This window comes from Mercurialis annua, linkage group LG2 (genome assembly GCF_937616625.2).
Source record: "Mercurialis annua linkage group LG2, ddMerAnnu1.2, whole genome shotgun sequence".
Taxonomy (NCBI): domain Eukaryota; kingdom Viridiplantae; phylum Streptophyta; class Magnoliopsida; order Malpighiales; family Euphorbiaceae; genus Mercurialis; species Mercurialis annua.
The window spans coordinates 9,090,475-9,105,970 of NC_065571.1; the positions used below are offsets into that span (position 1 = coordinate 9,090,475).

Consider the following 15,496-nt stretch of genomic DNA (forward strand, 5'->3'; position numbering starts at 1 on the left):
TTGAAGACGAACCCGTCTGGGTTCGTCTTCAACAGATACGATCTGTTGAAGACGAACCCAGTTCGTCTCCAACAGATCGGACATGTTGGACAGATGGGTTCTTGAGCGGCGGTGGTTCGTCGGTTTTGGGCGGTGGCTGGTCGGTTTTGGGCGGTGGCTGGTCGTTTTTGGGCGGTGGCTGGTCGTTTTTGGGCGGTGGAAAACAAATCCGATGAATTTATTGGTTATGATTTTAGATTAATTAGATTAGGTGTTTAATAATGTTAGATTAATAATAGTTTATTAAGATTAAGTAGTATAATTAATTAAAATTAATTTTTAAAATTTGAATTTTCACTCTTTAATTACTGTTTGATTAGGATTTACTTATGATTAATTAGAGTATGAATTCACTCTCCTTTTTCAGCAAGTGCAACACAAACACACAAGGAGGGGTGTTTTTGAGACGGTTTTGACAAGTTCAGGGTAGAAGTGATCCGGTTTTCCAGCTTTGGCCTTTTTTGATACTTTGTGCCAAGTTGAGGGGGTAAAATGATCCTTCGTTCATTTTATTTTAAACCATTCATAATCTTATAATATAAATTATTTAATTCAATGCCAAAATGTTCATATTCATAATTTTAAACTACTTTTATATATTTTGTTGATTCAAAGTTAACACCCTAATTTTGAAAGACCTAATTGTATCATCAAAATGCAATTCTTGTCATTTCAAAGAGAGGTGAAATATGATCAGGGCATTATCTGTAATCACTCGAATAATAAATAAGTTTAACGCTCACTTAGCAAGCATATGTGCTACTTTATTCTTAGTCATACTCACAAAAGAAAACAAATGTTGTCAAAATACCAAGTTAAAAGACGATTTTTCATATATAAGCCACACTAGTGAGATTGTTCTGCAGCATATTGCTCGATTCTTTGACCAAAATGCATGAGTCACATTCCGCAGTTAATTAAATGCATAATCCTAATCTAAATGCAAAACATTAAGCAATACAACACCTCTTCTTACTCCACATCATAACTTCATAAGCTTCATGAACCGGACAAGTTGTTGAAACTATGACATGTCCCTTAGTATTGGGATAATAAACTTAGGTGGATATTGAACTACGCGAAAGATGCGAAATGAATATTAAATATTTTTTTTTTTTTTACAAAATGAATATCTAAAGTTAACGAATCGTTACAAAATGAGATCTTCCACCGGAAATCGGCCACTTCTGCTGATGTGGCAGTCGTAATTTTTTTCTATCATTCATTTAATGTCACATCACCCACCATAAATACCACATCATTCCAAAAAGCTCTCCGTCTGAGCTTTGTCACAAACGAAACCGGCAGATCTGGCGGCTGAGTAGGGGTAGCGGCGGAGCATAGGCTGCGGCGGCGGCTGAAAGGGGTGGCTGATTGAGATGAAGGTGGTGGTTATGGAAGTTGGTGGAGGGAAGAGAGAAGTGGAAAAGATGAAGAAATTATATTTTTTATGATAATATGACGAGTTACGTGGCTAAGTGATGTGGGTTTTTTTTGGGATGAGTGGCATAAAATATGTGAGGGGATAAAATTGGGCTACCATATCAGCAACACGTCTGAGTTTTCCGATAAAGGCTTTAATTTGTAAAGTTTTTCTAAATTTAGTATCCATTTTATAACGAAAAATTGTTTAGTATCCATTTTACATTTTTTGTATAATTTGAGAGTTTAATATCTTTTGTAGTGCCTTCCTCAAATGATGCATTATATTCAATTTCATCCTACCTCTTTTCATAATTTTTTTTTATTTTTCTCTTATTATTAATGATAGTGGACTTTTCTATATTAACTATTTAATGGTGATTTAAAAAAGAGTAAAAAAAGAAATTTTATGTAAAAATATTCTAGAAATAAAAGTGGGACTTTTAAAATAAAACATCACAAAATAAAGTATGACATTTTTAAAATAGGATGGATGGAGTAATAGAAAGACAATAAAATAAACAGATGACTGTCAATAAAAGAGTAAAAGAGTGTTCGTAGATTCTACTCTTAGTTGATATATTATACTATACTACTCCCTACGTCCAAATAAAATTATCCATTTTACTTTTATCACATAGTTTAAGAAAAGCAATTATTGGTTATAAGTTTTGTAAAATTTATCTTACTTTTTTTGTCATAACCTTATTCAAAATAGGGTCCACTTGCAATTTACTTTCAATTTATTCATTAGACATTTCCAACCCAAAATCCATTTTTGAGTTTCAATTTACTCACTTTTAGATTTGCTATAGTGTTATTACTCCAACCCATTACCCTATTTTTAACACCAAAAGAATATTCTCTATATATTCTCTTACATTTAACCATTTACCATTTCACATCTATATTTATATTTTAAACACATACATCCTCATCTATTCATTTATTTAATAATGCTTAAATAATATTAAATTAAATATATTTTTTAATATTATTTAATGTCCAATTATAAAAAATAAAACAAATAATAATTAAAATTGAAACAATAAAATTAAAATTAAAATAACAAATTATATTTAAATGTTAATAATAAAACAACACATTACATTCAAATATTAATACTAAAACTACAATTAAAACAATCTTCTTCATGCCTTCGGATTAGTATATTTTCTCTATAAATGATCAATCAAGTCATTACGAAGTGTAAGGTGTGCATTTTTATTCTTGATTTGTCTGTGGCGAGCAAGAAATTCTTCAAATCGAGCATCATCATTTAATACCATTTCAACTTGCGGTATTTCTCCTTCTATTGAATTTATTATTGTTGCATTTAAATCGCGTTCATCCTCGATTATCATATTGTGCATTATTATGCAAGATGTTATTATATCATGTAATACATCTTTTTTCCAAAAACGGGCCAGTCCTACAATAATTGCAAATCGTGCTTGTAGAACTCCAAATGCTTGCTCAACATTTTTTCTACACGCTTCTTGCTTTATGGTGTTGTTAACGTAATTTTTATGTTTAAATAAAAAATATGTTGTTTAAATTTTATGTATTTAATTTAAATAATTTAATTTATTTGTTTTATTTTCAATAAAAATAATTTGGATTACATTATTAAAATTTTAATTGGTATTTAATGAAAAATTGGACCAAAATGAATATTTATAAAGTTAGCTATATAAATTGTAATTAAAAGCAAATATTCAATTAATCAAAAATGGGTTTGTGTGAATAGTGCATACCAAGAAGCATGTTGCTACTATTCACAAACAAAGAAATGAGGTGCGAAGTAGGTATGTGTTGGAGTTGAAAAACAAGACCCATACCCAAAAGTGAGTATGAGTTGGAGATGGTCTTAGTGGATTTTAAATAGGGATGATATAGGAAAATTGAGTGTAAAGGTTAGTTACTTTTTGAAAGTGGACAAGAGTTTTAGGACAAAAACATTATTTAAAGTGGACAACTATATTGAGACAGAGGAAGTATTATATTTGAAAAATAGTTTTAGTATGATATTATTAAAATTTAATTATTTTTTATCGAATGTATATAAACTTCGCAAAGTATATGCACAATGTCATACAAAATGCGCTTTTGGCTAACTTTAAATTTATATTATTGAGACAATGTCATATTCTATATTAGCTCGTTGAGTTATTCCATTTAACTTCGATTCATAATCTTTTTTATTATTATTTTTGTTGTTGTTGAGTTGTATGTTAGACAACTTTACAAATTTATCTATAATCTCTATTAGCCATTGTATTTTTTTATTATTTTCCTCTATTATAAGTGAAAGTTAATAAAAAAAATATTTTTTCCGTCTCAAAATAATAGGTTATCTTTTTATTTTCGATGTCCTAAATTATAGGTCATTTTCTAAATTAATTAGTAAACAACTTAAACACCGAAAGTTTTATGTCCCTAATATAAGATGAATTAATCTTTCCATATTCTAATACAAGAATCACAAATAAAAAAATTAGTTATTGATATATTATTAATATACATAAAAAAATAAAAATGAAAAGGTGAATAATAAAATTAATTTTAATAAATTTAATTATTTTCTTTTATTTGTCCAAATGACCTCTATTTTTAAGACGGACGGAGTATTTTAGTAAGTGGGGGACACTAACCTCAAAATACATGTGAGTTGTTAAGGCGCTTTTCTAGTTGTTTAAAATATAAAGTTAAAATTTTATCTCCCGCAAAAAATCTATCCGACTTGAATAGAAATTAATCTGAACATAAAAAATTTAAGATGTCGTTTTATAGTTGAGACACGTTCAAAACACCTCATAATATTACCAAAACAAATAGTGAGGGACACTTTGCAATACACGTGAGCACTAAAAATGCACCAAAATTATGCCTTTCCCTCTCAAAGTGGGAGTGACACATGTAAAGAACGTATTGAGTACAAATAGATAATAGATATTTTTAACTTTTGTTATTCTCGAGTTTTTTTAAAAATGAAGAAGCGTCAAAGAAGTAGCCCTGGCCACGGGCCAGTTTTAAACCAAAACCGACTCGATCAAAACCGAGACTAATTAAAATTGGAACAAAAATCAATTTTGAAATCACAGGTCTCACGGTTTTAATCAATTTTATAGTTTTAAAATCGGAATCGGGAATTCAGTTCGAAACCGGCACCAGCACTTATTATTACCAAAAAATAAAAAATTTGCTATACACTCCCTGAATTCAAGAATATGTGCATTATATTAATGGCTCAAATTACGTGCGTGTGTCTTATTTATATGATAAATAATCATATTTTTAAATACATCTGAAATAGATAAAATCTTGATTTTTTATAAATTTTATTAGTGAAACTATTTTAAAAAAATATATATTTTAAAGAATACACCCACCAAATTAAAATTATAAATCAAAATAGGCCTATTTTAAACTAGCCTGAAATTTCTCAAAAGATAGTTTTATTTTATATTGAATTGAAAACCAATATTTTTAAATTGGAATCGCCGGTTCGTGAAATGTAGCGGCTCCCACAAGTGGAAGATCAAAGTGAAGAAAAACATAATGGTGGGTGTGGATTAAGAGGAGCGGTTCCTGAAAGTGAAGAAGGAGCCAACTTAGACCCACCAACTAAAAACTACTCCATAACAAGTTAATAGCCGTGTCTTCAATTTAATAAGTACTCTTTTCGTCCCATTTAAAAAAGGACATATTTTATTTTTATTTGTCTCACTTAAAAAGAAAATATTGTATTTTTATATCAATTTATATAAATTTTCTTTTTTTATCCTTTTTCCTCTTTTCATAATTAATGACTATTAGTCCATATATAAGATACAACACTATCATAAATAGAAATAAAATAAAAAAACACTATAATAATTAATACTTTTTTAATTTATATGAAAAAATCATTTGTTCCTTCTTAAACGGGACATAACGAGTATTTTATTTTAAATGGTAGATAAATGCTTTTGCTCATTTAAAATGACAATAATTTTTTTTTTTATAGAAGCTAAAAATAAAAGAGAAATCTTTACACTCTATAACATAAGAAGTTTATATAGGTAAAACTAATCAATAAAGAAAAAGATTATACTACCCTATAATAGCATATTATGACGCTAAAAGCATCTCCATTGCACGTTGTATTTTTTTATGCTATTTTTAGCACAAAATAAGATAAAATGATATATATATATATATATATATATATATATATATATAGCATATATTGTTGAAATTTACTCCATTGCAAAATGTTAAACTAAATGCTAAATTTATAATTTTATAAGTAATTATTATTATTGATGGCAAATCTGTAAATAATTTAGATATAATAAAATTTGGCATATGCTAAATTTTTTAATAAATTTAGCACAAAATTTAGCATATGCTACATTTAGCACATGAAATAGAAGTGCAATAGAGATGTGATTTATACTAAATACTACTCCCTCCGTCCCATTTTGTTTGTCCACTATATTATATTTAGATATCCCAAAATGATCGTCACAATTGTATTATATACACATATTTTCCTCTTTTACCCTTAATATTTATGGATATTATTCTTGCATTTGTGTTGGCATTTAATGTTATTATTATTATATTGACTATTTTTATTTTCAATATAGTAATTTTCAAGAAGTAAAAATGGATACAAAAGAAAAAATTGTTAGTATTGAATGTTTTCTTAATATGTGTGAAAATAGGAAGTGGACAAATAAAATGGGACGGAGGGAGTAGTAAATTATAATATTATGAGGTATTTTTAGCACCGGAGTGGAAATGCTCTAACAACGTACACCCCCTGCCTTCCTTAAGTACCTTAAGTATATGTTAGTGTGGATGGAATCTATAGTTTAATGGATAAGATAGATTATTAAGGTGATGATTAGGATGATAATGAGAAGGCGCCATACGTGAAAATGTAGTAATGGATAACGGGCATCTATATTCTGTTAGATTCCTTTCCTAATTTGCGTTCACATCTACTTTTAATTCCAGAGATTCCGTTAAGAAGTGTGTTCACACTTGCCAAGCCACGTAATTAGTCTTTAGCCTGTTAGCTTGATGGCTCACCACCTCTCTCTAACTAGCCGTGCGGCTTTCACCTAAATATAGCTAGTACTAGTAATTAGTTTAGTGAGGTATATATAATTATCAAATCTTGTAGTAAATCTTGAAATTATTGAATGGATTTATTTATTGGATGTTTTTGTTTTCACTTGGAGCTTTATAAAGTTTAGAATATGCAATGAATGACAACATGATCAAGTTAATTTAATTATTTTTGATATTATTAAATTTTAATTAGATTTTTTCATAATAAAATAAAATTCATAATTTAATAAAAAAATTCAATCAAAATATAATACTAACTTTAGATGAAAATATAATACTAACTTATTTATCATATCTCATACTTATCTATCAAATATTTTGAACTTTGTGCTCGAGTCTTTATAAGACCATATTTATCTATTTAGATAAAATTTTATCACATTTATTGTGAGAGTAAAAAATAAATTACTCCCTCCGTCCCGTTTAAGAAGGAACAAATGAATTTTGCACAAATATTAATAAAATAAGACAATAGTTTATTTTATCATGTCTATCCCTATTAATTAGTAGGCCAAATGTTGTAAAAAGGCCAAACCTTTCACAAAAGTTTCACAAAAGTCCTGACCTTTCAATTTTGTCGATTTTGGCCAAAAACTGATTATTTGATTTCACAAAAGTCCTGACCTTTCAATTTGGTCGATTTTGGCCAAAAATGGATTATTTGGTTTCACAAAAGTCCTGACCTTTCAATATTTGGCATGCCACATAGGCACCACATAGGTGTCACATAGGCAAATTGAAATCAAATTGAGGGTTGGCCATAATTGAAACCAAATAATTTGTTTTTGGCCAAAATCGATAAAATTGAAAGGTCAGGACTTTTGTGAAATTTTTATGAAAGGTTTGGCCTTTTTACAACATTTGGCCTAATTAGTATGGTTTCTTCTAATAATAGAATATATGTATTGTAAATTGAGTTGTATTTAATGCATATTGAAATAACTAAAGGGATAAAAGTGGAAGTTCAATATAAATTGGCACAGAAAACACGATATGGCCTTCTTAGATGTTACAAATAAAAATGAGATATGTCCTTTCTTAAACAGAACGGAGGGAGTACATTTTATTTAAATATTCACAATTTATTAATTCTCTGGATAAACAAACGATATCACTCTTCAAATATTATAAATCACTTAATTAATCGAGATAACAATATTGAATCCTTCCAATAAATTAAAAAAACACAACATGATAGTAATCTAAAAATCAGTGATGTAGTATAATTTTTAATTTTGAAGTCAAAATATAAAACTTGAAGCCAAGCCATCTAAAATCAACAACTTTAAAAAAGCAACCAATATTGAAAGACAATGATGATAGTGCACATAAAGGTCATCCACATGTGCAATCACATGGGGTCACCACTAATTACATTGCCAAGTCAGCCAACAACCTTATCCTATGTGGCAATTATTAGGTTTGACTCCATCTTCTCCCGGTCCCACTCCATTAATTAAAAAAACAATAAAAAAAACAAACACTTTCCACTAATATAAAAACCCACCACCTCTCCATCTCCATAACCTTATTGCTCATCTCTTTACACCTACGCCAACAAACCAAACAGAATTCAAAATGGGTAACTGCATACACCGCGAATCCTCCACCCAATGGGGCGGAGACGAATGGGGATCATCACCGTCTCCGTCGCCGGACGACATGGAAGAGCGACAGCTTCTCGGAGATCAAAACAGAGACTTGACGAAATCTTTATCAGCTAAGTCTAAGACATCAAATACGGAAATAAAGATCAAGATTACGAAGAAGCAGCTTGAGGAATTGCTTGGTAGAGTTGATATGAAAGAATTATCGATAGAACAAGTTTTAGGTCAGTTGATTAGTGTTAGTAATCAATCGTTTGATGCGCATCAGAAATCATGGAGGCCTCATTTACAGAGTATTCCTGAGTGTGATTTATTAATTAGTTAAGGAATTTTTAAGAATTCAATTTGTTTGTTTAGAGACTGTATATATATAGGTTTTGATCATTGTGTATATACATAGAAAGCCAATTGTTTATTGACTGGTTTTAGAGTTTCAGAAATTTTCTTTCATGCATTAATTTTCTGATTATTAGGGGTATGACAATTAGAATAAAAAATTTATTTTGAACAAAAATTGTTGATTACATTTACAAAAAAAAATATATGAAGTTATATAAACATATTATTTATGGGCGGAACTAAGTGAGGAGCAAGGAGGGCGGCATTCATTCAACCATCGACTTACCTTCCTATTCCGACTACAATAATTTTATTTAATTTTCATTTTTATATACATTTTTTTCTTTTTTATAAATCCAATTTTAATTTTGAAACGATCTTTGATTTTTCTTTCATCTCCACTCGTCTTTGCTATTATTATTTTTTGAGCAAATTACTCTATGACCCTCACATTTGTCATAATTCACAGTTTGTTACCCACTGTTTAAAAAATCAAATGATTTGGTATCTCAATTTTGATTCCGTCAATTCATTTGATTTTTAAATAAAAGGGACGAAAATACAAATATTACTATCGAGTATTACACCTCCTTTTTGGTAGCATGTACAGATGCTCAACCTACTTCTATTAGGACTGATATCTTATTTTGTCATCTTAGTAGCTCCCCACTTACTCAACTAATCAATTGTTAGCTTTGTTAGTGTTTATGAAGCTGAAAATGATTAGACATCGACTATTATCTTGGCGCTCTCAGTCAACTTCTAAAAAAGCGTATTGTTTATTTCAAAGATCAACTGACTATTGCTACTCAGTTACGTTGTTCTCAAGTTCAGTGGTATTATGTTAAAGGTTTAGAAGCTCAATTACTTTAGGCTCATCGTCAAGAAGAAACTTATTGGGCTCAGAAGTCACATGTTTCTTGGTTACAATGTGGGGATAAGAATACCAGATTTTTTCATGCACAGATTTTTTCATGCATTAATTTTATGTTTAGTGTTTTATAAGATTATCTCTAAAATATTGACTTCGAGGCTTCAAAGTTTTTACCTATTTTATTCCCAACTTCCCAAAATGCTTTCATTAAGGGTAGATCTATCTCAGACAATATTTTAATGGTTCATGAGCTTTTTCATTTTATGAATCATCAAATGCTGGGTAGGAAGGGTTATATGGCACTGAAAGTAGACATTAGCAAGGCTTATGATCGACTGGAGTGGTCTTATTTGCAACATATTCTTACTTGTTGCGGTTTTGATACTCGGTTTATTGCTTGGATTTTGGAATGTGTATCTACAGTGTCATATTCTTTTCAAATAAGTGCTTCTGATTATGGTTATATTTGGCCTACAAGAGGTTTACGTTAGGGGGGTCCTTTATCTCCGATCTTATTTGTGTTATGTGCTCAAGGGCTCTCCTTTATGCTAGATAGAGCAATTCATCTTCATCAGTTACAGGGACGAAGGTTAATAGATTTTGTCCATCTATTTCGCATTTGCTCTTTGCTGATGATGCAATTATTTTCACATCTGCTTCGCTTCAATCAGCTGAGATGATCCTAATCACTTTGGATTTTTATGCTACTAATAGTGGACAACTTATTAATTATGATAAATCTTCTGTCTATTTTGTTACCTCATCCCTTTCTACTTCTATTCTTATGTTACCTAGAATGCCTTTTATGGATGTTTCCAAATCTTATTTGGGGTTACCAATTGTTCTATTGAGGTCTAAAACATCTACTTTTGCTTCAATTATCTCTCGGATCAAATCTCGATTGTTTTGAGTGGTAAGGAAACTTTACTACAAGCTATTTTCTACGCTCTTCTTATTTACTTAATGATGTGCTTCAAATTGCCTTTATCTCCGTGCAAGCAAATTAATCGATTGGTATCAAATTTTTGGTGGGGTCAAAGGGCACAAGAATGGAAGATTTATTAGGTATCTTGGGATAAATTATGTACTAGTAAATGGAGTGGAGGTTTGGATTTTAACGATTTAAAATTGTTTAACCAGGCTCTCTTAGCAAAGCAAATGTGGCAACTTATTCAATCCCCTAATTCTTTGCGATTTTAGTTGCTTAAAGGCCGTTATTTCCCTCATAAATCTATTCTTCAAGCAAATGCTGGACATAACCCTTCTTGGGGTTGGAGGAGTTTATTATATGGGTATAGCTTGTTAAAATTAGGGCTGTTGTGGCAGGTTAATTCAGGAAATGATCTTCTAACACTTCATGATCCTAGGGTTCCTAATGTACCAGATTTTCATCCTCAGTTGAATACTGGTATTCAGCACGCAGAGGTTCCCATGCACGTTTCAGATTTGCTTGATCCACGTACTGGTTCTTGGAAAGATGATCTGGTACGCTATTTTGTTTCTGCCTGCTCATGCTTGTTCTATTTTATCAATGCCTTTGTCATACAATTCTAGGCCAGATAAATTAGTTTGGATGCATGCTCCCAATGATTACTATTCTGTTAAGCTTGCCACTTTCAAGCATCTATTTTGCAACCCTCTTTTATGACAGCATCTCTTACTAGTTTAACAGAGAAAGATTGGCAATGCTTATGGCTATTGCATATATATATACAAAGATTAGGATGTTCATGTGGAGAGCTATTCATAATGCACTTCCAACAGGTAGTGGTTTGTCTGTTAGATCTGGTGATAATTTCCCATGTATTCATTGTGGTGATATTAGATTAGTGGAGCATTTATTGTTCTATTGCCCATTTGTTCAGAAAAATTTGTTTTTATCACCATTAGGTTTCCAACCTAATCAATTGCCTCGCCTCTCATTTGCTTTGCTTTGGCAACGACTGGTATCTGAATTGACTGAGTTGAATTCTTCTTTGAATTTTTTGTGTTTGTGTTGTTTTCTCTTGTGGTTCATTTGGAAATGACGCAACAAGCCTCTTTTTCAAAATGAGCAACAAATCAAACTAGAAGTAATCATTGCTGCCATAACTGCTTTTGATGAATATAATATTGCTCATCCTGTTCAGTTTCAGCTAATTCTGCCTTGCCATTTTTAAGTTCTTGGTCGCCTCCGTCCATGGGTTTTATTAACGTTAACTATGATGCTTCGACTTCAAGAGATCATACTTGTGGGTTTATAGCGGCTATTACTAGATATTCTAATGGGCATATCATTGGTCGTTCTGATGCTACATTCAAGCATATTTGGGATGCAGGTATTCCTGAATTTTTAGCATTACGTGAATCGCCAAACTGGATTTTACTTCGTCGATTATTCAAGTTTCACAAGTTATCAACTCGAGAATTATTTTCAATTATAAGACTTGGGAAATTTGTCAAGATATTTAGCGTCTCATTTCCGCTATTCCTCATTGCTCAGTGATCCATGTTAACAAAAGGTTTAATACAGAGGCGCACAATTTAGGTAGATCGGTTAAAAACTTATATTTACAGTCTTTATAGTCTCTGTATAACTCTTCTTTCATCTATATATCTATCTTTTGAAGAAAAAAACAGTACTTTTTTTTGGAGAGAGAAACAATATTTTAAATTTAAATTAATAAAAATAATACTAGTAATTAATTTTTTTGTTATAGGAAAATAAAGTAAAAGTCTAAGAGAATATTTAATAAACTTTTTAAAATTATTAAATTCTTTTATTTAAAGAGTTTACCAATAAATAAAAGATTAATTGATTTTGTATTATTTGAATTTAGAGTAAAGAGTAAAAATTGCTATCTACATGTGAAGACTCTTCATTTTATTTTTAAAAGGAAAAAAAATTCGAATTTCAAATTAAGTTTGTTATCTTTCTTTCAAAATATTATTCTTTAATTTTTTAATTTAACAAAATACATAATTAATATATATATAAAAAAGTAAATCGTGTTAATCTAATTTGATTCAGATAACAAAGATTGAAGAACTGCGCTTTAGCAACCTGTGTTTTGTTCTGCAATCTTCCTATAAAAACCGCTTTACAAGTCTTGAAAGACGATTTGATGTGCCATGTATCCCGACAAATTCCCAAACTCTTTGCATCAGGACAACACCCTGACTAAAAGGTGTGGGTAATCTGAATGACATCGCCTTAAAAGACTACCTCCTTCCAAGCCCTCGAAATCCCCCAATTCATTGCATCTCTTAGAGCAAGAAATTTTAGGATGCCAGGATCCCATATATGTAGGGGTGTGCATTCGGTTAAACCGAACCGACCGAACCGAAATTTTTGGTTTTTTAAGAAACCGAACCGAACCGAAATTCTGAAAAAATTTAATTTTTCAAACCGAACCGAATCTGTCGGTTCGGTCGGTTATTTCGGTTCGGTTCGGTTTTTCGGTTCGGTTTACGTGTAAAAGTGACTGAAATGTTTTTACTCTAAAAACCGAACCGAACCAACCAACCGAAAATATTCTACTTTTTCAAACCGAACCGAACCGAATTTGTCGGTTCGGTTCGGTTATTCGGTTTCGGTCGGTTTTTGCACACCCCTACATATATGCCTACAAAAAGCCAAAAAAAACTCCCTAATCTCTCACCCTGACTGTTAGTAATTGTGTAGTTAGTACCAAATATATCCAAATAAAAAATAAAAAATAAAGAGCTTAACCGATAAAAAGTTAAACATTTTTTATTTCTTTTTAAGTTTATCCAAAGCTCTCCACAATAGAAGTGTTCTGATTTGACATTGCTGCACAATCAAACTAGTAGTCTTTGAGCTCTTAAACTCTAATATATAGTTTGAGTTTTATACCAATTTTTAGTTTAAAAACTCATTTTTTTAAAAACCATAAAATCTAACTCTTAACCCAAAAATAATTTAAAAACAACAAAAAAGTCAATTTCAAAATTTATATCTTTCGCTGGTTGAAGTAAAAAAAGTAAGTTTAAAATTCAAAATAAACTAAAGATGTAAAAATGTAAGTAATTGAGGTGAAAAATTAAGATAATTGAATTAATTGTACAAAAATTAGATAGTTTTATAGTGAAACAACCAAAATGTAATAAATTTACAAATTTTAAAAGTTTTGTACTAAATATACAAAGAGTTTGAGGTTTTTTTTTTCAACCATTAGATTCTTGTAAAAGTAATTATTTTTTATGACCAAATAAATTTTTTAATCTCTTAATAAATTAGCTCATAATTTGAAAAGACAATTAATCATACAAACTTAAGAAATTATCTATCAAATTTTATACAAATTTTACATTCTTATCCAAAAAATATTATAAGTTTTTATGCTATTATAAAGAAAATTTTATAAATTTTCTCTCCAAATATGGACTAATTTTTATATAATTAAATACTAAATTATATTTTATTTTGATTAATTATATTTTGAATTTATTATTTAAATATAATTAACTCAAAAATAAAATTACTTATCTGAAGTGAGGGATGTCATGAAGGAAATGAAGTGGAGATGCTTAGTTTCAAGAAATTTAGTATAAGCATACGCCTCGGTCTATGACATTCACCTACATAAGAAAAAGGAGAAAACTATTAAAATTAGAAATTTATTCGGCAATAAGATAAATACTGTCAACTTCAGAGATTTCTTCATTATGAAGTTTATTTTGAATTATTTGGCTCATCTAGAAAGATATGTTACTCGCATTGTTGATGGCCTAAAGATAACTCAAAAGAAGATTGTTTTCTGCTGCTTAAAGGAAGTCATAATCAGTGGTAAAATCGACGTATTACAAGGCGCTGTAAGCCAATATATGTGTTACTGTCATGGGGCTTTAAGTCTTTGAAATGCGATCACTTCAATAGCACAAAATTATGTTAATCTTCTTTTTTCAGAGGGTCAATATGGCAGTCATAGTGGTTTCGATGCAAAGACCAGTGACAAAGGTGCAATGAGGCGAGTTGCGACGGCCGCCTACTTGGTTGGTAGCTACTACTGTAGGCTTAGAAAATTAATAGAGTCGAGATGATGCAGCCCATGGGGAAAATGATGGTTTAAGTAACAAACAACAAAGGATGTTTTGAGAACTTTAATATTACGAGAGAGTTTGAAATTTGAAAGAAAAACATCAAATTAAAAGATTATCGGATTACCTATTCTAAGGTCGTTATGCCACATATCAGACCTTTAATAAGAAGAAGACTCGGGAAAGAAAATAATGGCTTGGCAAATATAAACATGATATTCACCGACTGAAGGAAAATAAAAAAACTATCAAATTTAGAACTAAGTAACAAACAACAAAAGATGTTATGAGAACTCACGTACTACGAGAGAGTTTGAAATTCGAAAGAAAAACATTAAATCAAAAAATTATCGAACTATCTATTCTAAGGTCGTTATGCAATTTATCGAGCCTTTAATAGGAAGAAGACTCGGGAAAGAGAAAATGGCTTCACAAATATAACCATGACACTCACCTACCAAAGAAAAAAGAGAAAACTATCAAATTTAGAAATTTATTAGACAATGAGATAAATACTGTAAACTTTAGTGATTTTTTCATTATGAAGTTTATTTTAAATTATTTGGATCCTCTAGAAAGATATGCTGCTTGCATTGTTGTTGGACTGAAGATAACTAAAAAAAAGACAGTTCTCTGCTGTTTAAAGGAAGTCATAACCAGTGGTAAAGTCGACGCATTACAAGGCGCTATAAGCCAAACTATGTGTTACCGTCATGGATTTTTAAGTCTTTAAAATGCGATCACTTCAATGGCATATAATTATGTTAATCTTCTTATTCCATATGGTCAATATGGCGGTCGTGGTGGTTCTGATGCAAAGATCAGTGACAAAGGTACAATGGCTGCAGCTCGCCCACTAGATTGGAAGCTATTACTATAGGTTTAGAAAAGTAATAGAGTCGAGATGATGAAGATGACATGTTGATTGAGCCTACTTGGTATGCCCCAATTATACCTTTGGTTCTTGTGAATGACATAGGAGTTGCCACCGGGTGGAGCTCTATATCCCCAAAATCAATCCAAAAGACATTATTGCCAACACGAGACGTTG

At 30.4% G+C, this 15,496-nt stretch overlaps 1 protein-coding gene across 1 annotated transcript; it reads left to right on the forward strand.

Annotated features, from left to right (window-relative positions):
• The first annotated feature begins 8,105 nt into the window (after positions 1 to 8,105).
• On the forward strand, positions 8,106 to 8,543 carry LOC126669591 (uncharacterized). The gene has a single exon (XM_050363098.2). It carries the CDS (start codon positions 8,164 to 8,166, stop codon positions 8,515 to 8,517), a length of 354 nt encoding a protein of 117 aa, XP_050219055.1. The 5' UTR covers positions 8,106 to 8,163; the 3' UTR covers positions 8,518 to 8,543.
• Positions 8,544 to 15,496: the final 6,953 nt, after the last annotated feature.

Excerpts from the sequence above, each read along its gene's own strand:
- LOC126669591 (XM_050363098.2), top strand. The coding sequence starts at position 8,164 with ATGGGTAACTGCATACACCGCGAATCCTCCACCCAATGGGGCGGAGAC.